Raw genomic sequence first — 27,570 nt, forward strand, 5'->3', positions numbered from 1 at the left:
ACTATTTCAAGAAAGAGCCACAATCAGTACTTTTTCGTTTTAATCGTGAAATCCAAATGGCAAACACAATCACAGCAAAACAAACAACTCATCTGAGGCACTTAGGATTTTTAAAATTATGAGATAATTAAAATAACTATATATTCTTTGACAAAAAGGTAACAATTTAACAAAGACATAAACAGTCCTTCTTAAGACATTTCAAAGCTGCCATTTCCTGTTCTAGTAAGCTATAAGTCAGGAATCACCCAATCATACAATCTATAAAATATTTGAAAAATTGCATAGATATGACAACTAAGATCTTATGAATTCTCATGCATTTCCCCTCTCCCTCTGAAGTGCCACTCAGTATATGGAATAGATAGGTCAATATCTGAAAGTCAGTTTTCCATGGAGTCTGAAAGACAGTCGAGGCAGAGGAAAAGGGTGCGGAAGCCATGTGCATTGTAAATAGATCAATGTATTGAAACAGTTCATACAGATTGGTTTTGAAGAACACCCACATAGTGGCTTACGGCTCATTCTTAGTAGGATAAATGTAAAACAATCCTTCAAAAGATTTAGCAGACATTTGGTTTTTCTCTCTCGCAGCACAGAACAACTTCACAGTCTTTTAAAATCTGAATTAAATTTGTTTCTATTTGCTAAATATTGGTTGCTTGACTGCGACTAGGCTTTTTCAATGGTGGAACAGTAAAATCAAATATCCAGTTTTAACCAGTAACAAAGTGAACCTCACAAAGAACAAGTCCAGATCACATTTCAACTTCAAATCACAAGTAAAATAAAAAGTATAATATTTTGCCCAAAGAAAATTAAGTCTATTTTTGGACCTTTAAAGGAACAGTTCACCCAAAAATGAAAATTCTCTCATAATTTAGTCACCCTCATGCCATCCCAGATGTGTATGACTGACTTTCTTCTGCTGAACACACATATTTTGAGAAGAATCTCAGCTCTGTAGGTCAATGCAATGCAAGTCAACGGTGTCCAAAAAGTTGAAGCTCAAAAGAAGCACATAAAGGCAGCATAAAAGTAATTCATATGACTCCAGTTGTTTAATCCATATCTTCAGAAGTGATATGATAGGTGTGGGTGAGAAACAGATCAATATTCACGTCCCTTTTTACTATAAATTCTCCTCCCTGCCCAGTAGGTGGAGATATGCGCAAAGTATGCAAATCTCTAATAAAAGAATTCTTAGGAGATAAAAACGCTATCTAGTTATCCATTTCTACCCACACCTATCATATCACCTCAGAAGATGTGGATTTAAACACTGGAGTCATATGGATTACTTTTTTGCAGCCTTTTTGTGCTTTTTGAAACCTGTTGACTTGGATTGTGATTACCTATCGACCCTATTCTTCTAAAATCTAACAATTAGGATAATTGAGCTTAATTGTCATGAAAACGAAGTTAAAATGCAAAATATGATTTGTTATGTCCCTGATCTTGACGGGTTTTGTGAGATTCACCCAACATTGTTCTCTGGTAGAAGTTTAGGAATCACTAGCACAGAAACAGAGCTACCTCAAATGGACTTTAATATATATATATATATATATATATATATATATATATATATATATATATATATATATATATATATTCTCATGTATTATATAAATGATACCTTTAATGGTGGCAAAAACTTCAGGTCTGGTGTCAGCATTTGTCTAACAACTAATGGTATACAAACTCAGGTGTAAGTTACATACCTCTTCAGTTTTGAGAACAAACAAAGTTAACAGCTGGCTATCACACTGTTTAACAGCCCAGAAATTGTCTCATTACGATGTGTTTATCTGTTACCTGTTGTTTATTTGTATACCGTTCTACTCATCTTAATTAAAGTTCCTAAAAATAACTAATGTAGCCTGTAATGTATGTGATCTCAAATACGGTTCCTAACGCAGCCTGATGGACTCGTGCACATTGCAGATGTAAATCTTTGGAAATGTGACATTTTTATGTCAATTTTGAATGGAAATATGGTTGACATTTATTTTTTTAATGTAAGGCTACTACAGCCTTCTTGAAATCATGTTAGCAAGTTTGTTTAATTCTATGGGAGAGAATCGCGAGAGAGGGAAAATGACACATCAACGCAACACACAAGCATCACTCTATGGCTTTGGCTCTCCTGTTAACACATTCATTACACTACTGTGCGGTTCCAACAATTTTATGTAGCTACTGTATTACCAGACTTCCGATTGGTGTTAACAAATTTGACTGAAATACAGTACTGCATCGCTTAAAGCATTCACAACTATCATAACCATAGAAAAGGAAAAATATTGATTGTAGCCAAACTTCTACTTCAAATGTGTTGTGAGCAGGTAACCGGACAGGATGTGATGTCATCAATGGTTCAGACCTGAGAACTCCGTTTTCATTTCATACGAGTGCTACCAGGTGAGTTCATGTAGGAGGAAGACGTTCTTACAGCTTTCCGATGTTCGATGTTTCGGTTCTGCTAGATATCTTTTTTATCTTTGCTATCCAACTGATTCTAGCACAGAAAGACAAAACAACAAAAAGGGTAAAAGGTGGTGCATTATATAAACGAGGATTTTGTACCGGTCAGTTCATTCACCATTTAAAAGTCATTGTACAGGTGTGTTACCTGAAGCTCTTGGTGCTCTTGAAGCAGGCGATCATATTCTTTGGTGAGTCCTTCTGTTTGTTTCTTCATGGTATCTAAATTTGACTTGGAAATGTTCAGGGCTACATGGAAACAACAAATGTAACTTACAGAGCTGTTGTACTTTAGATCATTCACAACTATCATGCTGTCTTACACTTTAGTGAAATTCTGAGACACTTGACAAAGCCTTGTGTGAAAGTTTAAACTAGTTTTAAAAGTTGTAATTTCGATGGTTATACAGACATTACAGTAAAACAAACCACCAGCTAGATAGATAGACAGATAGAGCAACTTCAAGCAGATCAAAGGCTTTTGTGGGTTTGTTTACATTTGAATTTTTGAAACATTACATTGATGGAATGTGAGAACAGGCCAGCGGAAAGCTGCGTTCACACCGCCAGCTACTTTGTCACTGCACATCGCCAGTGGCTGGCAGTTAGGTCGCTAGTGGCATGTATGGAGTGTCTAAACAGAACTGTTTCTTTACAATTAATATTATTATTAAAATATAAGGATCACGTGAGCCCTACCATCTTCTCTCGTATTGGCTTTCGCTCCCAAAAGTTGCTCTTCATTTGCATAAAGTTAAACATTTCTCAACTTTGTTGCATAGCTGGACACACCCACATCTGGTCTCCAATGGTCGCCGTCAGTCACCAGCTCTCATTGAAAATGAATGGGGTGGGATTTTCCCAAATTTGATTGTCTGCTGTGCGAAAACCTTCAGTCCGATCAGTGCAAAAATACATAGCACACTATTCCAGAACGGTCTGAAGGTCTGTGGTGACTTTGGTGGATGTAGCTTTAAAGCTCTAAGAGGAGTTAGTGATAGAATGTCTAGGGATTTTGAAAAAACCCTAAACCAAGTTTGAAGAATACCAATATGTTGCCTTTGTCAACACAAGGAGTATCATTCAGGCCTGTCCTCACCATCTTTGCTGCTCTTCAGTTCTTCTGTCTGTCGTTGCACCTCTTTCTTCAGTCGTTTAATCTCTTCAGAGTTGTCAATCTTTCCTCCTCCTTTAGCATCTGTAAGAGCCTGTGGTGATAAAGATTTGTCCCTCTATCACTCAATAGTTTAAGATATTGCTCCTCAAACGCTACCTCAAAACTCAAACAACATATTCATTTTATTCCTCTTTATGATACACATTTATCAGGATATAACTTTTTCTTTTTGGATTTTCCTTTGGGGTGAATCTCACAAAGAAACATCCAAGCCCATTTCCAGAATTGTTTGTTTTTTATAATTCCATATATTCTCTACGGTAATTCTCAATAGATTACCATTACTGTAATAGAGTAAATGTACAGTAATATTACTCTTTTACCAAAGTTTGAGCATAAAGGCTGTCCAACAAATACTACCATGATGTATAAACAGTTAAATTATATGTATATATATATATATATTATTTTTTCCATATTTATTTGCATAATGAGACTTGAAAGGACATATATTTAAATGTGCTTTCTTTATGAAAAATATACACATGTTTTTTAATTATTATGCTAAATGTTTTTGTAATGATTTGGTGTGAAATATTATATTTCTTGAAATTTTTTGGTGAGATTCTCCCTTTTACGTTTGAAAGATTCAACCCTGTTTGAGAAGCTCATTGTCCTCCATGTATTTCTTGGCAGCTTGGTTTGCGCCTTCAGTTTGAGTCTGCAGTGCGGCACTGGTGCTGGTGGCAACGGCCAACTGGTTAATCAGAGTGACAACTCTCCTCATCACACTGTAGGGAACCAAAGTCAGATCATGTAAGACAGCAAAATGAAGCTTTAACAAAGTACAAACAAAGCACTAACATGAATTGACAATGCTCTCTGTAATACTGATGCTTACAGCCACAGAAAAAGTGAGAAGCCAGATATGTAGAGGTTCCTCTGTGCTCGAAACAGCTTCATGTGCATGTGATCAAACATGTTTGGGTGCAGCTTGGCATCTTTGGTCTGGTCAGCACTAGAATACTTCCTCACCTCCCGAAGGGCATCTGAAAAGGGTTATCACATACAATATGGTTAACTCGAGTTAATGAAATCACCTTAAGATGTGGAGAAAACAGGACTATGAATGAAATCAAATAACATACCAAGAAACAGAACAATGAGGATTATTATCATGGTGAGGAATCCCTTGTTCCTGAACTGGGAAAGATGGTTCCAGATGCTCCATTTGAAAATACTATGCCATCTGCACACAGCATAATGTACACATGCTTAACAGGGGCTCAAGGCTTTTGGGGAGTTATTTGGTTGAGAACATTTTACCTTTGAGCAGAGATAAACGGCAGGCAGAAGATAACAAGAATGCCGATCTCCACATACAGGAAAGATGCAACTGCAGTCCACTGCAATGTCATCTTCTGTCAGCTGTACAACAAAGGCTTTTAAAGCAATAGTTCACCTAAAAATTCCAACAACATTATGTTGTTCCAAACCCACATCAAATACAAGGAGTTTTAGGAATAGTTCACCCAAAAATAAAAAAGCCTTCCCTCATGCAATTACACAACTTACTTTCTTCACCAGAACACACATGATTTTTAGAAGAATAGCTCAGCTCTGTTGGCCCTCACATTGCAAGTAAATGGGTACCAAATCTTAGAAGCTTCAAAAAGCACATTAAGTCAGCAAAAAAAAAAAAAAATACTCTATACAACTCTTGTGGTTTAATCCATGTCTTCTGAAGCCATCTAAATGATTCTTGAGAATAGACCAAAATGTAAATCCTTTTTCACAATAAATCTTGCCATCAGCAGTCTCCATGGCGATCATGATTTCAAGCTTGATTCACTTCCTATAGCGCTCTTTGTTTGTGCAAAGCACTAGGAAGTGTAATCGAGCTTGAAATCACGATCGTGCCTATATACTGCAATGTCAAGATGTGCAGTGAAAAAGGAGTTGTATTTTGGTCTGTTCTCATCCAAAACCAATTGGATTGCTTTAGAAGAATTTTATGCTGCCTTTATGTGTTTTTTGGAGCTTCAAAGTTTTGGCCACCATTCACTCACAGAGCTGAGATTTTCTTCTAAAAATCTTTGTGTTCAGCAGAAGCAAGCAAGTCATACACATCTGGGATGGCATGAGGGTGAGTAAATGAGAGAATTTTCATTTTTGGGTGAACTATTCCATTAATGTTCATGCAACTTTTCTTTTCCCAACTCTATAAGTGAACGGTGACTGAGATTGCACATTGTGCCTAATCTCTTTTTGTGTTCCATGGAGGAACATGTGACTAGACAATGAATTATCAGTCTTTCTTCAGTTCAGATAATGCTGTACCTAAGCTAAATCTACTTATGTCATTGATAATGCTCGTTTCAAAGGTATGTTCAACTAAATTCACTTTGAGTCTCTAGTGAAAGAGACTGTGTGAACTCTGTAAGTAACTACCAGGAACCATTTCCCCATTTTAGAAAAACTTTATTATCAGTTATGCTACATAACACACAATAATACCATATGCTATGTACTGATAAGTGATCATATGAAAATGTATTATTATTATTATTATAAAATTAAGAGGTATAGTGTTATTGTAAAACGATGGATACATCTTTAAGACGGCATTTGAGAAAGACTGAATAAAATAAAGAGAAAACGTTTGGTCAAACAGGAAATGAACATTCAGCATGTCAATGATACAAACTCTTACAGATAAACAGATGTTGCACAGTGACATCTTACACATAGACACACATTTCCCATTTAAGTCAAAACTGCAGCCGGTTTAAATATCACTTACGTCTGATGATAAGCTACTGTGTATTTTAGGACGATCGACCCAGAAGTAAAAACTTCACACAAAACTGCGGATGGGCACTCTACTGTTCGCGCTCTCCGATGACTTAATTGTCGCGCACTTTTTCCGTCATCCTGCTGATCGTGGCATGAACCTTCAAGTAGTAGCTGCAGGCCGGAGAGACCTCCAAATGGGGGCGGGATCTTTAAAAGAGGGAGGGGTTACTCAAATGGGCGTGGTTACTCCAAAAGGGATCGTAATTTCTTCTCACGATTAAGATTAAAGAAAGAGTTGGGTAAGGGGCTCTGTCTATCCCTCACAGCCTCGTTGTCATATTAAAAATCAAAGATGGCGCAAGCGTGTATGAGGTGTGAATAAGGAGCAACCGCCCCTTTTTGGAGCACTGTTTGCAGCTATACCCTTCTCTGATCCTCTGCTCTTGATCTCCATCACAGAAATATTGAACATTTATTGTTTTTGAAATATTTATTTGTTTATTTGAGTATTACATTTTGAGTGTGAGAGCTTTTTTGATATGTAAATCTGGAAACTTAGAAGATGTGTATGATAAAAATATAAATTATATATATATATATATATATATATATATATATATATATATATATATATATATATATATATATATATATATATATATACGCATACACTACCATTCAAAAATTTGGGGTCACTTGATTGAAATGATTCTCGTGATTTAAAAAATATTTTGATCTGAAGGCGTATGATTAAATGTTTGAAATTAGTTTTGTAGACAAAAATATAATTGTGCCAAAATATTAATTTATTTAATTACAAAACTACATTTTTATAAAAAATAAAAAAAAAGTTTTTGAAATGGATGACTTGAATAATAAAAAAATTAAAAAAACAGCCAATAAGTGTCCAACATAGATGGGGACTCTTCAATACTGTTTAAAAAGCCTCCCAGGGTGATTCCTCAAGAAGTTGGTTGAGAAAATGTCAAGAGTACATGTCTGCAAAGTCTAGGCAAAGGGGGACTAGTTTTATCAAATTTCATTGCTTGTTTGAAATATATTATTTTATTATAATCTTGACCAACCGTTTTTGAGATTTCGGTCTTTGCCTATTCAAGTAGATAGGAGCTGCACTAGCATGACTGGAATTAGCCTCTCGAGAGCGTTTCAAAGATGGCCGACAGTGAACTGACTTGCTAGAGGGACTTTGTTATAACGCAGTAAATAGCATTCGTCCTAGGGCGATAAATATGGAACTGTCTACAGAAATAAACGAATGATTAAAGAAATACGGAATTAAAAATCAACTTTCAATTTAGCATTTATTGTACAATTTATCTTATTTATGTTTTATATTGTATTTGTTTCATGGATTGCATTTATTTATTCATTCATCCGTATATCTCCTTGCACATTTGATAATTTATATATTTATTTATTCACGCAAATGTGTTGGCCTATCTATTTATTTATTTATTTTAGGATAAGTTTTCCTTATGAGTAATGTTTCAATCATATCGATTATTTCTTGTAAGAAAATTTATGATAAATAAATGTAAAATAACCTTCTAAACCTAAACCTAAAATATATTTTAAAATAAAAAATATAATGTTTTTCCTTGATTTGAGCTGCAGCTGTGGAAAATGGTGCAAAGTGTAGTTCACACAAATCACCACAGGAGGGCACAACCCATGAAAGTAAAGTTTCTCTGAATTGAATTTCTTACATATAAATGTATTACTTTATTTTAATTAGGAGACAGTGTTGATGCGACTGTCATCAGACTACAGTAACGTTCCTGCTGATATCAGCGAATGATCCAAAGGACCGAGGCTTGAGGTGAAGCCCGCTTATAACACCTGGTTGAGGGGATAGCAAACTGCATACTTGTTTCTTTTTTCCGTGAAAGTTTAATTCATATACATTGCATTGAGATTGCTCTTTCAAAGCTAATGACACTTAATTGTGTTCACACTTATGTACTATTCCCTTTATAGTGCACTAGGTGGTCCTATTGGGCATAGTCTCTCTCTCTCTCTCTCTCTCTCTCTCTCTCTCTCTCTCTCTCTCGTGTGTGTGTGTGTGTGTGTGTGTGTGTGTGTGTGTGTGTGTGTGTGTGTGTGTGTGTGTGTGTTTCTGTTTCTTTATTTTTCTCCTCCGTTATCTTTTTTTGTTATGTAATCAATTACTTTTGTTCTGCGGCCATGCTGAGATTTCAGTTGATACATTACTTCCTCCTCGCTTGCATTCTTGCTAGTGTGTGTGTGTGTGTGTGTGTGTGTGTGTGTGTGTGTGTGTGTGTGTGTGCGCCAACACAGCTGCTGTTTTACTCATATGCATGTTCTCCTCTTCAGCAACGAATCTTGTTTTTGTCGAACAGTCTTTCTTATACACCTCTCTGTGTAGCTTTTGGAAAAGTAAAGTACTGTATATATCAGTTGATTTATGATGACCATAAAGGTGCACTCAGTAATAATTTGTCTTGGACTTTGAGACCTGGGGCGTAGATGCAGCACCATTCAAACGCTATAGTTTTTAGTTTCAGATGTCAATGTCCAATAATGGGCAGTTACTGAGAGTAGTGTTTGGCTGGTCATGTGATCCTTACATGGCAGCCCCCATGAGGAGACCCTCTCCATGTAGAATAAAACACATTTATTGAAAAGACAATACTTTATATAAGCTAATGTATGCTATGCTTGTTATGATTTCTATACTGAAAATTCCCCCACATGGGAATTTTTTGCTTATTTTGGTTGAGGAAAGCCCATATTTTAAGCTTGTTTTCTCTGACCAGGTGTCTTTTCTCTTGCAATATCTGCCAACTGGTACTGTATATCACTCACCCTTTGTACAGAGTACAGTCATTTTAAAAAGAGCATTATTAACCATTATTTTTATTTCGTTCTAATTGACGGTTACCACTTGGAAAGTAGGCTGCCGAGCACTGGGACCAGATCTGAAAAATGCTGTTTCTGGTAAGAATGTACCATCATGAAAAACATTTTGTTTTTAGTCCATGACTTAAATACCTCAGCTGTTTCTCTGGGATTAAATGGAGAGCAAATACTATAGAAAATGTTCTCCGATTTGTGAAGACTCAAATCTCATAAAATTCTTCCTAGACCAAATTATCTGAGCTATGCTATACACATTTATTTTATAGCTACAGTATATGCTGTTACTGTACTTTAATAATGGTCTCGATTGTTTCTACTGAGAACTCCATTATGTCTCCTGAGCTATGAAAGCACTACCTCTGAGCAATGTTTCTCATGGGTTCTTGATTGCCATCATAGAACAAGGCCATGTACATGTACGGCAATAAAAGCACACATTACATAACTGCAGCTGATTATCACAGAGGTCTTCTCTGCTGCATAATAAACAAATGTTTCTGCTGCACAATTATTGTCATTTTTAACCTTACAAGACCTGTTTAATCATACAGGGCAAGATCAATGCACCCATTAAAGGTTTGGTGCCATCCCAAAAGTGATCTCAGGATAAACAGGTGATATTAATCTATTAAAATCAACATGAGACACTCCTGTTTTTCATATTCTTTCAATAGGCCTTCGAGTTAGCAGTTGTAAGCTTTAAGTCACACTATATTCTTTCTGCAGTGTGATTCATGCTAAATAATACTTTAACATTGATGTAAGAATGTGGATTGCACATCTAGTGTAAACTCCCTCAGCAGTTTTGTATATATTTTGCAATAAAGATGCCCAACCAGTGAATACAACTGCTGAAATTAAGTGCCCCTTAAGAGGCAACCATAAAATTACTCTACAAAATAAGAACTTATATTTTGCAATAAGATGTGCAACCTATTTTTATGGTTTTGCATACCCACTGACCCCAAATTTGCATGTGTTTACAGGCTTGATTGTAAGGCTATTTTAGTTTACATTTCAAATCAGGTTCGAACTAAATTGCCACTTAAAACTGGCACGCACATGTGTGTGTTTTTACTGGACAGCAGAATGTGTGGGTATCAGCTGGTCTTCATAAACATACTTGCTGCATAATCTAATACTGGTGTAATTTATATGAACAAACTCTGCTGTGATTTCTGTTGCCAACACAGTCGGCCATTAGCATTGTATTATAAAGCAAATATTACAGTAGTCTTCACAGTAAGAGGAAAACATGGGCAAAGGTAAAAACAAAGAGACAAAATTGTTGTAAGATGATAAGAAACATTAATGAAAAATCTCAATTAAAAATAAATAATAAGAAAAGAATAATGTATAACTAAAGGACATAAATTGAAACTATTGCCTAAAATCATGTAGTATAATGTGCAATGTAGTGCGCATAGGTTGAAAAGGTAAAGTTGAAATGAGAGGAAGACTTTCATTTTCAGTGGCAGCCAACTTCATCTCTTTCTCTCTTTTTTGTATGAGAATTTCTATTTCATACTTTTCTCTGGCATGTTCAGTTCTGTGCATTGCAAACCCATTCTCTCTCCTCTCATCTGACTGGTTTTTCAGGTTCTCGTCTATTTACCTCACAGTTCAACCATGTTTGGGAGTGGCTAGCTTCAAGCCAGGACAGGAAATACTCAAAAGTGTTGTCGGCAGTGAACATTATTTCCATATTTCCCAACTTAAACACATATTTCACTCATAGAAGGCCTGAAACACCAACATAGACTATTAGTCAATATATGAGTTATAACTATCTGATGACTCCACATGCCGAAGTGTCCTTGGGTAAGACACTGAACCCCAAGTTGCTCCCAATGGCAGGCTAGCGCCTTGCATGGCATCTCTACCGCCATTGGTGTATGAGTCTGAATTTGTGTGTGAATGGGTGAATGGGACACAGTGTAAAGCGCTTTGGTATCCTCAAAGGTTTAAAATAGGCGCTATATAAGTGCAGACCATTTACCATTTACCAAAGCCATGCATAATGCCAAATAAATAGTCCAGTCCACAACAATTGATTCATTTATTTGGTTTTCATGTGGTCCAATTGAGAGGTCACATCCACCTTTTGTTGAACTGCGACATATTGAAAGCCACACACCAATAAACAGAGACATGTGGAGTAAAGTGCATGTGGCTATTAATAATAAAGGCCGTTTGTTATTTGGATTGTTCATTTTGTTGGTCTAATAGTCGTCGTCCATTCCTGCTTTGATTAACATAACATCCACTTTGTCTTGGCATCACGATTCAGCCCATCACGACTCCGCCCACACTGCGTTCCTCTCTTCCTCATCTCCTCTCCACAATAATCTTTAACAGGACATTATCGTTTACTTTTTTCAAGTGTTCCAATTTCTCGTCCGTTATCTTTTCTTTGTTGTTATGTAATCAATTACTTTTGTTCTGTGGCCATGTAGGGATTTCAGTTGATGCATTACTTCCTCGTTTGCAATCATGCTTGTGTGTGTGTGTGTGTGTGTGTGTGTGTGTGTGTGTGTGTGTGTGTGTGTGCCAACACAGCTGCTGTTTTACTCAGATGCATGTTACTCTCTTCAGCCACGAATCTTGTGTTTTTGTCGAACAGTTTTTCTTATATTGTAATACAACCTAAAAACACCTCTCTGTGTAGCTTTTGGAAAAGTATACGCATATGTCAAGTACTGTATATATCAGAAGATCTATGATGACCATAAATCACTTTTCCAAAGGTCTACCTGCCTTACCTAAGAAATAAAGTTAAATTATAACATGCTGTTTTGCTTTTCACCTCCAATGCAATGCCCTGTTTGAGTTCTTACATCACATATATAACAGCGGTTCAAGGAACGAAAACGCAAACAAATGTTTTGCAGAACGTAACCAAAAAAGTCAATTTCAATTGCTCCAGAGTGAACACATTATTTTAAATGCTGGTAACCCATTAATAACCGGTTTTGTTCTAATAATTTTTTAATTAAACCAAAGATTGAAGTGTTCATCGCAGTACATTTTCAGAATTACACCACTTCGGGGCCTGGGTAGCTCAGTGAGTAAAAACACTGACTGCTGACTTCAAATCCAGGGTGTGCTGAGTGACTCCAGCCAGATCTCCTAAGCAACCAAATTTGTGTGTGTTAGTTTGTTGTGCGTGGATGCCATGGAGAATAGCGTGAAGCCTCCACGCGCACTATGTCTCTGCCATAACGTGCTCAACAAGCCACATGATAAGATGGACGGATTGATGGTCTCAGACACGGAGGCAACTGAGATTCGTCCTCCAACACCCGGATTGAGGAGAGTCACAACGCCACCACGAAGACTTAGAGTGCATTGGGAATTGTGAGTTCCAAATTGAGGAGAAAATGGTAGAAAATGTATAAATAAAAAAAAAAAAGAGAAAAGAATTACACCACTTCCCGTTGCCTGAAGAAAATAGGTTTCTTGCTTTTTGGTAACTTTTTGGTGCTTTGATTCTGAAGGAAACCACAAGTCTAAAAACCAGTGTAAAAAAATTACAATAAATAAATAAATATATATATATATATATATATAGGGTTGGGGAGTATAGGAATACATTTAATGGAATTATGTATTTAAAATACCAAAAAATATAATATAATAATTGTTGTATTGTTTACCTGTAAAAATGTCTAAAAATCAGTTTGATTGATCTTGTTTTAGAAACAACACTGCATAAGATATTTAGGTATTTCAGAGAATGTATTTTTAACTTGTGTATTTTGTTTTACTGTGGACGGTACAGAGTTTTTATTGTCAAAATAAGTGAAAAAATCTACCAGTGCTGAAGAAGTAATCCAAAGTATTTAGAATACATTACTGACCTTGAGTAATCTAACGGAATACGTAACAAATTACATTTTACAGCATGTAATCTGTAATTTGTAGTGGAATACATTTCAAAAGTAACCCTCCCAACCCTGTATATATAGCAGAAAGCAGATGTATCTAAATTATGTGTATCTGTCTCCTATTGTAGCGAAATATTATCTCATTACTTATGCTGACGTTGACTTTTTTGCCATTAGTTTTCTTTTCTTTTCTTTTCTTTTTTATTGCAGAACGATACACATACATACCAAAGACATCCACATAAGAGTAGGGGTTACAATGAAGATAAAAAAGACAGCAATTCTTATACTTAGTCATCAATTATTTTTAACTATTGAATTATTTTTTATGTTATTTTTATTAATACAGTTAAGAGAACTGTTATAAAATACACTTTAAACATGGTTTAGGTTTTCTGTGCTGACGTTGCCTGGTAACCTTCATAGAGCGTCTAATTACGTGGAAAATGTATTATTCATGAGTCACGCCCACTCCCTCGTTGATTCGCCAAGAAACTAGCGCCCACAACGAACGTCCGCTTCTCAGCCAATTATTCAAATATAAAGGGCGAACGTCACGTGGCGTCATTAATATTAATGGACTGGTAGCAGTTGCGTTTTTCCTGTCATGCGCAACGCTAGCAGTGCCATGTTGGATCGAAATCTCGGTGCACTGGAGTTCAAATGAAAGTTTAGAGTCTCAAGGCGACATCGGAGAACCACACATATAGGGTTCGCGTTTATTTCCGAGATCCAGGACACGGCAGAGACATTACTCCTTCTCGACTCATCCACAAACAAACACGCACACGTCTGGAGATATGAGAGGGTTTGGAGACAGGCTGCGGTGATCGGAGATCAATGAACACTTATTTTCTCAATCCCACTTCCTGATCAAGTTCACACCATCGAATTGTCAAAAATGAGCGGCCCACCTCCAAACAGGAGGCCCGTGGGCAACATTGGCTCCTTGTTGCTAACCCCGCAAGAAAATGAAGCGCTCTTCAACCATATGGGCAGGAAATGCACCGTAAGTCCAAAAGCATTTGCTTGATTTCTTTGCCAGGTCTCTGTTTGTAGTGTTCAATCCATTACTATGTTGTCGAATATTACCTATACAATGAATCGATAAAGATTCCACTGGAATGGTACACAGATTGTCCATCAACTGCGTACAATGTTGCACTCTACAGTGTTGTTATATACCGTACCAGTAATGGGACATCACTGTGTAATAGGCAGAGAATATGGTTACTGCAGTAGTCCTCCACAGGCATTAGTGCTGTTCTTTTTTCTATATCAGTTCTTTAACATGCCACACAGTTTAAGGTGAGCTCCTAGGGCTGTTCTGAAAGATACAAGTGATTTAGATGACAGCTCATCATTAGCATGCATTATATGATGTTCAGATATTAACATGAAAGTGTATAAAGAAGTGTTTTCTAATATTAACTAGTGATCTGATATGCATTATATAGGACCAACTCTGTCTCTCAATGCTGTTAATGAATATTATTATAAAGTGTTACTAAAGTCTGTTCATGTTACAGCTCACTGGTTCACAATAGTTAAAGTTAATTATGGTGGTCAAATAAGTTTAAGCTGCTGCACAATATCATATCTCTTAATAAAGATATGCTGTTGAGCATATCATATTAGGATGTTCCTTTAGATTTCGCTCAAAGTTTGATTAAATGACTGCGTTTATGACTGCCACCTGACAACACTTCATAAAACTTCCTCCTACTCTGGGTGACCATTTCAGTTTCACAATAAAATTAACTATTAAAACAGACCTGATCTCTAGTTTGAGACATTCAGCTCTACATTTCCAAAATGTAAACTTGAATCTGAACTGTTTCATACAAGGAAACTATGCTCAGAAATTTGGGATGAACCAACACAATTATTGACCAAAAGAAAACCAAGAGAATATCAGTCGTAAGCATGAAAAAGAGAAAAATAATATATATATATATATGAGTAGCCTTTTTATTTTTTTTTAGCTGTTTAACCTCTTTATTCATTTTGAAAGCATAACTCTTAAGAAAAACTGATCTGATGACAAAAAAGGTACGTTTTCGTGGCCAAATAACGGTGTTGGTATTCGCCAAAAGATTTAATTCTTCAGTGCATCTCTATTAGAAATGTTGTCAGTATGTTGTTAGTTTTCCTTGTTTAACTGGTAAGGATGAAACCAAATTTTCAGGCCATTGAAACCCCCATATTGATTCAACCCTATACCGAATATTTGGGGAACGTGGTCCTATTAAAGTATTTGTTTACGGCCGACTTGGTCAAATGGTCAACAAAGAGGTTTTTATTTTTATGTCTAATACCAATAACTAGAAAGGAAGGTTGTCCAATATATGATAGCAAATACATTTTGCAGACATCTTATTGAAGATATATAAAGACAATATTTACTCAAAATTCACTAAAGATTATTTGAAAACTGAAAATGTTCTTATCAGTAGGAATTGGCACTAGTTCTGGTCCTATATCAGCCAATTTATCAGCAACATATCTGATGATTTATCCATGTGTTAAGTTGCATCTTGTATATCATTGATCTACATATGCAGTGCATGCAGCCATAACTTGTTGACCACAAGCTTTGATATTCCATAGAACGGGGGCAGTGGTGGCTCAGCGGTTAAGGCTCTGGGTTACTGATCAGAAGGTCGTGGGTTCAAGCCCCAACACCACCAAGACACCACTGTTGGGCCCTTGAGCAAGGCCCTTGAACCTATCTGCTCCAGGGGCGCCGTATCATGGCTGACCCTGCACTCTGACCCCAGCTTAGCTGGGATATGTGAAAAATAAATAATTTCACCATGTATATGCAGAAATGTATGTATAATGTGTGACAATTGGTCAAATTAAATTAAATTAAATTAAAACATTACAACCATATTTCTTTATTCTGTTTTGGTTTATCAAGAGCATAATCCAATTTCGCCCAGGCCCAGTATCTGTGGTTTTCTAATATGTTGATACTCCTATTAGCCTCCAAAACGGATTGTAGTTTGTCCAGGTAATGTTCAAGTCAGGTGAAGATCATTTCATTCGACAGTTCATACACTGCAGTTGGCATTCTGTATGTGACTGAGCTGTTTCCTCATTCCATTACATGCTCTGTTCATGCAATAATAAACTCATGCTGTTGTTCAGAAATTAGGTTTCTGAACCTCTGATCCTCTTCAAATGAGGCTGCACAAGATTCCAAAGGATCACGTTCTTCTAACCTGGTGTACTGAATCTGTGTTAACCTGTTAAAAACAGGAACCTGCTCTGTATCTTTGGAATTGTAACACAGACGTGGTTTCTCTCGCAAGACACAAGACCTTGACCATGCTTCACATACCTGGTAGTTTAGGACGATGACGATCATTTATGCAATATCATTGGGCAGTTGACATGAAATACTTTTGGGATGTTGACCGCATATTAATTATTTTGAAAAGATTATGCTTGCAGTTTTCTCTCATGTAAATTGAGACTATACATTTAAAATTGTCCTGTATTGATGGATCAGTTGAGCTGTTCTGAACACTGCATGAATATCAGAACCGTGAGGCACAACTGCAAGCTATTTATTTTCTAGTATTCTGCCAGCAGTGTTGTCAGTGAGGAGGAGCTGTTTCAGTTCACACACTGACTGAAAGAGCAGCGAGTTTTGGACCGGGATTGCTGGATTAGACCACCCTGAGGAAGTGGTGTGGTGACTTCAGTGAATTTTATGCTGGTTCTATTAGACTGTGGTTCTTTGTCATGTATAAGTGGGGGGTTGGAGAACCAGTCCACTCAGGTAGTTCCTGCTGGCCAAGTTTGCCCATGGAGCATTTTTAACTTGTTGACCTGGGAGGGCAGTTTATTTTCTGGTTTAGTCAGGCTTCTGATTCCTTTTAACGATTCTGGTACCTTAAGGGTTCTATTAGGGCTGGCCAATATATCTTAAATTATATCTAAATATTTCTCCACCTGTAGATGATATTCAATATATATCTGGATATTTATTTATTTGCTCTAAAATGGTTCGTTTTTATGAAAGGAACCATCACTTTATCCAAACAGCCATTGTAGCAAAGTAGTTTCAATATTTTATAGACATTAAATACATTTATATTTAAAAATGTATATTCTTTAAATTAACAAAGGGAGAAAGAATTTCAAACATTTTCATTAATATGCACTTTATATTTCATATACAATGATGCATGGGGCTTTTATTTTGACACCGAAAAGGCAATGTTTACAATAGGGCTGGGCGATTAATCAAATTTTATTTTCAAATACGATTTTGGCTTCCATCAATTATGAAAACAAGATCATCGAGATAAACCGATTATTGTGCCACATTTTGTTTTGCAATGAAACAATCCGCCGTTCTGTCTTTTAAAGCATCCTTTATTAAAGTTATATAGAAGCTGGTTATGAAATTAATCTCTGCTACTGGCATTTCTCTGTGCGGTCGGAACAGTGTCTGTGAGTTAAGTGAAGTGACCTGGGATAAGATTGAATCTTCTCCCGGCTGATGCACACTCTGGCACGGGGATGCTCGTCACTCACCCGCATTTGCTGCAGCTAGATTATAACGTGATTGCTCGTGACGTAGTGAATCATAACATGTGTCATGTTCACTGTGTATATCTTATCATAAAGTAAATTGGCAATACGCAGCTCTATTAAGAGAAAGTTTGTTTTTTTGTGAGTTCAAGATTGATCGAAGTGATTACGTGAGAGAGTGTAGTCTTAACCCATTATACTTTGGAACAAAATAGGTTTTTGATTAGTCTTTTTTTGGCTTGTTTTCCAAAATAAGATCTAAAACTCCTTTAAAACAACATTTAAAATTTTGTTTAATAAATGTCTAATCAAATAATCCTCTGGAGAGCACACTCCAAAAACATGTCTATGTTTCAGAATTATGTCAATTTCATAAAAAATTCCATGAAATTTAATTGAGTAATCTTTAAACAAAATTAAATGAATAAAACTTTACATTTTATTAATTTATTTTTATATACTTTATTAAACTTGACAGAATTTTGTTATTAATTTTGTTTGTTTGAGTGAATACAATTCTATCCATTTATCAGTCTAAATAATGTTTAAGACGACTCACAATTAGAACAAATGAATGCACCGAGTGCTGGTGTTAAAACTCTTGTCTTGAGGACCACATCTTTCCACTTATGCTTGCACTTTTTAGTTACATCATTTGCATCATTCATTCATCCTTTTCCTGGGTGAAATCCTTTTCTTAAATCCATTTCCTTTGAGCCTCTGATGTCTGACTGAGTTACATGACAAAAAAACATTCTTCTAATTAAGAGAGCAGTCAATTGGCCAGACAGCGTAACTCCTGCCCCCACCTTTCACCTGAACTGATCTGAGAGCCCTGCCATGCATGTGCATCTAGGGCTGGGTATCGCCAACCACCTTGCGATACAACACGTATTGCGATACGTGTGTCACGATTCGATATATATTGTGATATATCACAACATCATTATTAGATTTCGATTTTGCTTTTAATTTAAATTATTTGTTTAGAATTATTTATTTCAGCTAATGCTGTTATTCATTATACAGGGGACTTGCGTACATATCAATTTGACAAGTTTAAACAATACCGTCTCTTTTAGTGTTTGTTGTTGGTCGGATGATTTTTTGTACCGCATTCATGCTGCTATGTGTTGGAGATGGAAAGAAAGAAAGGGCAATCTTGACATTTTAAGAATTGATATCGGGATCATACAAATGAAGATTTAAGTAGAAAATCAATATTGTTCCCGGCCCTAGATCCAAACTTGTGAGCGAGGTCCAGCATGCAGTACCGCCACTCCCTATATGCAGACTACGCAGTCTCTGTAGGCCACCAACTCCCTAGGGAGGGCACCAGAAAGTCCACGGAACACAGATGATCGCTTCGCGCTCTTATAACAAAAACATGCATTTTGCAATTGAACTTGTCGATATTACAACAAACTTGTCAACAAATGTTATTAAATGTTTGTTATTAACTCATCATCATCATCATCATCATCATCATCATAATAATTGTATGGCAAAGAATACCTTTTTATGAAGGTTTTGTGTCATACTTTTGTTTCATCATCTAATCTGTCAAATCTAACAACATTCTTCCGGCTTTCCGCTGCCACTTACTGTGCATGCGCTGAAATTTGTAAACCATGGGATTGGTCTATACAGCTGGAGTTTCACTTACTGCCTCCTGCTGAAAACAGGTGGTACTTCAAGGTTGAATTGCTCTGATTGTAGACGTTTTGGGGGATATGAATAATTGTTTATTGTTTGTTCATGCATTATTTTCTTTCCTTGCTTGATTGCACTGAATTCATGCGTTCACTCGACAACCCTTATTTTATTCATTCATTCTTTTCTTTTTTTAAATACCACAAATTACAATTGATCATGTGTTCTTTTTTTATTATTATTATTATTCCTTTTTCTCCCAATTTGGAATGCCCAATTCCCACTACTTATTAGGTCCTCGTGGTGGCGCGGTTCTTCAGCAACCACATGGAGGTAGGATAAAAAGGATGTGTTACAATTGCCACTTATCAGGGCGATTATGAAAGTTTTGGGGCAGTTGTCACCCCTTTAAAAAAAAAAAAAGCTATTAACCCACTCCGTCAAAAAAGGAACCGCAAAGTTTGAACAAGGGTCATGTAGAGCATACTGTATTATCATGAAAGCAGCATTCATAGCAATCTCACACTGCCTTGATGTATCATCAGTGATGTCATCGCAGTACATAGATATAGATGTTGTCACCAGAGTTCTTCCAGAGGGCATTTCAGCTAACCACAGCTACTGATGAGTGATAAACTGTGATGTAACCCGGCTCTCGCCTCACACACTTGTTCAGATGAATGCCTCTAAGTTTGAGAAATTACTATAATGAGTGGCAGCTTTATTTTAGCCAATGAGAACTCAGAAGGCCACTACTCTTTTGCTTTTGTCTTGCTGTTTAAAGCGGTTTCGACTGTCCAACACCTTGCAGGTCTGCGGTTTCTTGGATTCTTCAGACGTCTGGCATGGCTGCATTCTTAACTGTGCTCCTTGCTGGGCCGTCTGGCTTTGCTGGTCTCCTCTCCGCTTATGTAAATCATCTGGCTCGTCCTGAGAATGGATGCTGATCATTAATTCCCTAAAGTGGCTGTTTGGCTGGGACATTTAACACATATTGCAGCTGTTTTCATAACAGTTCTCGGAAGTTATTGCTCACCCCATGATTACATCACTGGGTAACTTCAAGTCCCAGCTATTTTAGCAGTACCTCAACTGTCCTATGTGACTTTTCACCCACAGTTATAGCTGAGAAATGTTGTGTGTTCAAGTTCTTGCAGCTTGTGCATCTCAGGATAAATGGTTTATGTGCAAACCCAGAAGTTTAAGTAGATATGTCCAGTGGGCTGGGTAAACTAATTGATCTTCCGATTACGTGATCTTCATTTGAATGATTCTGATATTGATTCCTAAAATACAAAGATATTATAGAATTCTGGGTCCTGGGTAACTCAGCGAGTGTTGACTCGGACTACCACCCCTGGAGTTGCGAATTCGAATCCAGAGCGTGCTAAGTGACTCCAGCCAGGTCTCCTTAGCAACCAAATTGGCCCGGTTGCTAGGGAGGGTATAGTCAAATGGGTTAACCTCCTTGTGGTCATTATAATGTGTGGTTCGTTCTTGGTGGGCCACGTGGTGAGTTGTGTGTGGATGGTGCGGAGAATAGCGTGAAGCCTCCTACAGCGCTACGTCTCCGCGTTAACGCACTCAACAAGCCATGTGAGAAGATGCGTGGATTGACGGTCTCCGATGGAGGCAACTGAGATTCATCCTCCGTTACCTGGATTGAGGCGAGTCACTACGCCACCACAAGGATTAGAGCGCAGTGGGAAATGGGCATTCCAAATTAGGGAGAAAAATGGGACAAAATTCTGACAAAATTCTTAAAAACCCTTAGACATTAACCTTAATTAAATTGAGTTTTTAAAAACAATTTTATTTATTACATTATACACAGTTTTTTTTTTTTGCATATATACAGTGAAATGTATTAGTTTTCACATATCCCAGCTAAGCTGGGGTCAGAATGCAGGGTCAGCCATGATACGGCGCCCCTGGACTACCGTCCAGTCGCACTTACACCCATCATCATGAAGTGCTTCGAGAGGCTCGTCAGGAGGCAGATTAAGACCCAGCTGCCCCCTCACTAGACCCACTGCAGTTTGCGTATCGTTCAAACCGTTCAATGGACGATGCCATCACTACAACCCTCCATCTGGCCCTCACCCACCTAGACAATAAGGTCTCATACGTTCGAATGCTGTTCATAGATTTCAGCTCAGCATTCAACACAATCATTCCCCAGCACCTGATTGGAAAGCTGAACCTGCTGGGCCTGGGCCTCAGTCAGTCAGTCCGGATCGGGAACAGCATCTCCACCACCACCACACTGAGCACTGGGGCCCCCCAGGGCTGTGTGCTCAGTCCACTGCTGTTCACTCTGCTGACTCACGACTGTGCAGCAATGCACAGCTCGAACCACATAGTCAAGTTCGCCGATGACACGACCGTGGTGGGTCTCATCAGCAAGAACGATGAGTCAGCATACAGAGAGGAGGTGCAGCGGCTGACGAACTGGTGTAGAGCCAACAACCTGTCCCTGAATGTCGACAAAACAAAAGAGATGGTTGTTGACTTTAGGAGAGCACAAGGTGAACACACTCCGCTGAACATCGACGGCTCCTCTGTGGAGATCGTCAAAAGCACCAAATTCCTTGGTGTTCACTTGGCGGAGAACCTCACCTGGTCCCTCAACACCAGCTCTATTACCAAGAAAGCCCAGCAGCGTCTCTACTTTCTTCGAAGGCTGAGGAAAGCACATCTCCCAACCCCCATCCTCACTACATTCTATAGAGGGACTATTGAGAGCATCCTGAGCAGCTGCATCACTGCCTGGTTTGGGACTTGCACCGTTTCGGACCGCAAAGCCCTGCAGAGGATAGTGAGGACAGCTGAGAAGATCATTGGGGTCTCTCTTCCCTCCATCAAAGACATTTACAAAAAACACTGTATCCGCAAAGCAACCAGCATTGTGGACGACCCCACACACCCCTCACACAAACTCTTTACCCTCCTCCCGTCTGGCAAGAGGTACCGAAGCATTCGGGCCCTCACGGCCAGACTGTGTAACAGCTTCTTCCCCAAGCCATCAGACTCCTCAATACTCAGAGACTGGTTTGACACACACGTGTCCTGAGTTGCACTTTAATTACTGTCACTTTATAACTGTCTGCTACCTCAATAACTGCTATGTGCATAGAACACTATCTCATAGTATGTTATGTTTACATTTTTAGAAACTGTCATCTTTTTGCACTACTGAGTACTGGTCGGCGCTGCACTGTCTATTGTCCTGTTCATTGTCAGAAATTTGTTGTACTGTCCCATACTTTTGCACATGTTTGCACGTGCACTTTATATACCGTAATTTCCGGACTATAAGCCGCAACTTTTTTCCCACGCCTTGAACCTCGCGGCTTATACAATGACGCGGCTAATATATGGATTTTTCCCGCTTTCAAATTTTATAAAAAAAAAAACATTCTGTGACGTGCTCAGTTTTTTGGCGTGAAGCTTTCATTAGACCAATGAAATTGCCGAGCGGGTTAAGGTCAAAACAACTTTTTTTGTTTACAGTTTAGATTAAATCGGCAGCTCAAACTTCCCATCATTCTGATTACGGTAGTCATTTTATCACCCTCACCATGGCAAAGACATGGAGAAACGCATATGATGCTGCTTTCAAGTTGAAGGCGATTGATCTGGCTGTTGAAAAGGAAATAGAGCTGCTGCACGGGAGCTTGGTCTTAATGAGTCGATGATAAGGCGTTGGAAACAGCAGCGTGAGGAATTGACTCAGTGCAAAAGACAACTAAATCTGAGGCTATTCAACTCCGAAACCGAAGGAGATGACTTCAGTGGTTTCAGTGCACAGGACGAGGAAGATAGTGACCAATGACTTGGTAGGCTACTGTTTACTGCAAATGTTTTATTACAAGCCGTGTGTGGCAGCGGGCGTGGTCAAGCGCCCGTCCGGAGAGAAAAGCTGTAAGGCGCTTACACCTGCGCTGAATTATGTCTAACACCGGTGTCTAATTTCAAGTGCCCTGCTTCATGTGTCCTTCTTGGGAAAACTGTCACACGGGCACCAGTGTGACAGTTTTCAGCAGGGCACTTGACGTTCCAGGTAAGGCTTTTAATGGCCACAGCAATGTTTAATCAATTTTATAAAGTTTCTCAATTCTTCTATGCGCCAACACTAGACTGACGTGTGTCACTCTCTCAGCTCTGTGGCTGCTGCCTTTTTATGCCGCTCTCCCCATGCTTACTGAAATTAGACACCGGTGTTAGACATAATTTAGCTCAGGTGTAAGCGCTTTACCGCTTTTCTCTCCCAGACGGCAGCTTGACCACGCCCGCTGCCACACCGTGTTTCGTTAAAGCCTGAGTAAAGTTCATTTGTTTCAATGTACCGGTAGGCACCTGCGGCTTATAGACAGGTGCGGCTTATTTATGTTCAAAATAATATTTTATTTAAAAATCAGTGGGTGCGGCTTATATTCCGGTGCGCTCAATAGTCCGGAAATTACGGTAGGTATATATATGTTTTTTTATATAGGTATTTTATTTCGTTGTGTTGTCTCATGTGGTCCTGTGTTGGTCCTTTGTTGTTTTTATGTAGCACCATGGTCCTGGAGGAACGTTGTCTCGTTTTGCTGTGTACTGTACTAACTGTATATGGTTGAAACGACAATAAAAACCACTTGACTTGACTTGGAGCAGATAGGGTTAAGGGCCTTGCTCAAGGGCCCAACAGTGGCATCTTGTTGGTGCTGGGGCTTGAACCCCCGACCTTCTTGTCCGTAACCCTGATCCTCAACCACTGAGCCACCACTGCCCCATCAATGTACTATTGTAGTTTTAACTCAACTTAATTAGGTTCATCAAACTCAATTGAATAATGTTTAATTTAATTTAATGTTCCCTGTATAACCTACAGCATTTGCTGAGAGAATTTCTTTTAAATTGAATCATCTGAATTGAATCGAAATGAAAGCTTGTGAATTATTCTCAAATCAAATTGGTAGATCCGTATCAATACCCAGCACTAGTTCCAAACTCGGGCACTTCTTGTTTTTCCTTAAAAGGTGCAAAAATAGGATCTTATAATGAATGTCATATGCCCAGGTCACTTTTCACCCCAAAATCAAAAGTAAATGTAAAAATAAATTTGATTAAGTAAATTAAACCTGTTTTAGGACTATAAATAGTTTTTGTTTTTTTACAAAAAGGCACCTTTTCCTTTCAAATTCCATTACACTAAAACAATTAATTGAGTTTTAAGTGTAAATTTAAGGCAGGACAACAAATTGTCTTTGATAATGTGCTGCGCTGTCCTGCCAAGAGATTGGGCTACTGCCTAAATGCAGCACATGTGACATTGTCATCATTATTAGTCTGAAAGAGTGTCTTCATTGACTGGCATTGTGACCAGCAGTTTTGTGAAGAGACTGTCAATGCGCCAGAGATTCTCATTGTGTCCTGTGTCTTGGCACGGCTTTATCATACTCCATTGTTCATCATGAGGTGTATGCCCTGTGTCGGGCAGCTGAATGACACTGCGGTACAATCGCATCCACTGCAGTCTGACCACCATACACACACACACACAACTGTTGAACTGCAAGAACACCTTGTCTGCGGCAGTTTAACTGACGGACAGCTTTATGAAATTATTGACTGGCAAGATTCCAGTTGTGAAGTGCTTTGAGGGGAAAAAAATATTAGAGTGAGAAAAAAGCACTGTCTTCTTGCTCATCCAGATTACAGTAATTATCATAACGGACACACTGAGTTCAGTCAGTAATACCCATTCGATAGAAACACTGAAGGAAGACAGTAAGGTATTGTTACTTTTTTATTTTATTGTAGTATCCATTTGATAACAATGTACCTGTACTTTTGACATCCATAGTCACAGATTTGTTATAATTATTGTGTTTCTTTTCTGTCTGCAGAGTTTGAGTTCAGCAGTGGTGCAGGTCTATGAAGCCAACAGAAGTTTGTCCTGGATGAAGAGATGCTGTGGGGTGGCCTGCCTGGTGAAAGACAACCTTCAGAGATCTTACTTTATCAGGGTGTGCGATATGAAAGTAAGTCAAACCATGCTCCATGGGCTGTTGCAGTGGCAATTTTTACCACCACAATTTTTAAAGGGATAGTTCACCCAAAAATGAAAATTCTCTCATAATTTACTCACCCTTGCCATCCCAGATGTGTATGACTTTCTTTGTTCTGCAGAACACACATTAAGATTTTTAGAAGAATACCTCAGCTGTGTTGGTCCATACAATGCATGTGAATGGTGGCCAGAATTTTAAGCTCCAAAAATCACATAAAGGCAGTATAAAGGTAATCCATATGACTCCAGTGGTTTAATCCATGTCTTCAGAAGAAATATGATGATTATGGGTGATAAACAAATCAATATTGAGCTCTTTTTCCACTTTCACTTCCACATTCTTCTTTTGTTTTATTGGTTAAAGGTGGATATTTATTGTAAAAAAAAAAGGATATATTGATCTGTTTCTCAATCACACCTATCATATGACTTCTAAAGACCTGGATTAAACCACTAGATTCATATGGATTACATTTTACTGCCTTTTAATGTCTTTTTTGGAGCTTCAAAGTTCTGGCCACCATTTACTTTATTTGTATGGATCTACAGAGCTGAGATATTCTTCTAAAAATCTTCATTTGTGTTGTGCAGAAAGAAAGTCATACACATCTGGGATGGCATGAGGGTGAGTAAATGTTAAAAGCATTTTTATTTTTGGGTGAACTATTCCTTTAAGGGCAAGCTGGGGGGAGGGGTGTGCAAAATGCATGTTTATTGGGGATCAATAGCTTTCATTGGCTATAAATTTCTGTCTGTTATTGCACCAATAGCTTGTACATTGGTAACATATACAGTGCTGTGACAAGTATTTACCCCTTCCTGATTTCTTCTATTTTTGTGTATTTTTCATATTGTATTCTAAGATCTTCAAACGAGATATTACATAAAGCTAAGGCAACCTGAGTAAACACAAAATACAGTTTTCGTGTGTGTGTGTGTGTGTGTGTGTGTGTGTGTAAATTGATAATAATAATAATAATTTGTTTTTTATTGAAGCAAAAAAGTTATCCAGCACCTATTTCACCTATGTGGAAAAACTAACTGCCCCCTTAAACTTGGTAAACTAGCTTGTGCCACCTTTAGCAGCAACAGCTGCAACCAAACGCTTCCGATAACTGGAGATCAGTCTTTCACAACACGGTGGGGGAATTTTGGCCCACTCTTCTTTGCAGAACTGCTTTAGTTCAGACACATTGTAGCTTTATTGAGCATGAACTCAATATAAGGGGTAGGTGTGTAACTGGTTCAAGTCAGGACTTTGTCTAGACCACTTCAAAACTTGAATTTAGCTTCTTTTGAGCCATTCAGAGGTGGACTCCTAATTTGGATCATTGTCTTGCTGCATAATCCAGTTGCGCTTGAGGTTCAACTCACGGACTGTTGACGGGACGTTCTCCTTTAGGATTTTCTGGTAGAGAGCAGAATTCATGTTTCCCTCAATTAGTCACCCTGAAGCAGCAAACCACACTACCACCATCATGCCAGACTGTAGATATGGTGTTCTTTTTGTGTAATTCTGTGTTTGATTTACGCCAGATGTAAAGGGACCCCTGTCTTCCAAACAGTTCCACTTTCAACTCTTCAGTCCACAGAACTTTCTCCCAAAATCATTGAGAATCATCAAGGTGTTTTGGCAAATGTCAACGAGCTTTAATGTTCTTCTCGGTTAGCAATGGTTTTCACCTCGTCACTCTTCCATGGATGGCATTTTTTGCCAGTGTCTTTCTGATAGTGGAGTCATGAATGGTGACCTGTATTGATGCGAGAGAGGCCTGCAGTTCCTTGGATGTTGTCCTTGGCTTTTTTTGTGACTTTCTGGATGAGTCGTTGCTGTGCTCTTGGAGGAATTTTGGAAAGTGGTTGGCCACTTCTGGAAAGGTTCACTGCTGGGCCAAGTTTTCTCCATTTGGAGATAATGGCTCAAACTGAGGTTCTTTGGAGACCCAGAGTCTTTGAAAAAGCTTTGCAACCCTTTCTGTTACGTCACAACTGATGGATTTCAATCAACTTTTCCTCATCATTTCTGTAATTTCTTTTGACTTTGGCATAGTGTGCTAATGGGTGAGATATTTTAGCCAAATTCACGCTGCTAAACATGTTCTACTTAGGTGTTGATTTGATTG

The 27,570-nt window shown here is 38.1% G+C and overlaps 1 protein-coding gene and 1 pseudogene across 1 annotated transcript; one reads left to right on the forward strand and one right to left on the reverse strand.

Annotated features, from left to right (window-relative positions):
• Positions 1-7: 7 nt before the first annotated feature.
• On the reverse strand, positions 8-6,512 carry LOC127638754 (B-cell receptor-associated protein 29-like). Its single transcript, XM_052120469.1, has 8 exons — positions 6,408-6,512; positions 4,931-5,032; positions 4,753-4,853; positions 4,506-4,653; positions 4,259-4,395; positions 3,587-3,694; positions 2,636-2,736; positions 8-2,521 (listed from the first exon to the last, which is right to left on the reverse strand). Exons 2-8 carry the CDS (start codon positions 5,020-5,022, stop codon positions 2,486-2,488), a joined length of 723 nt encoding a protein of 240 aa, XP_051976429.1. The 5' UTR covers positions 5,023-5,032; positions 6,408-6,512; the 3' UTR covers positions 8-2,485.
• A 7,297-nt stretch (positions 6,513-13,809) lies between these two features.
• Positions 13,810-27,570, forward strand: part of LOC127638757 (actin nucleation-promoting factor WASL-like) — a 36,337-nt pseudogene continuing 22,576 nt past the window's right edge.

Source organism: Xyrauchen texanus, chromosome 47 (assembly GCF_025860055.1).
Source record: "Xyrauchen texanus isolate HMW12.3.18 chromosome 47, RBS_HiC_50CHRs, whole genome shotgun sequence".
Taxonomy (NCBI): Eukaryota; Metazoa; Chordata; class Actinopteri; order Cypriniformes; family Catostomidae; genus Xyrauchen; species Xyrauchen texanus.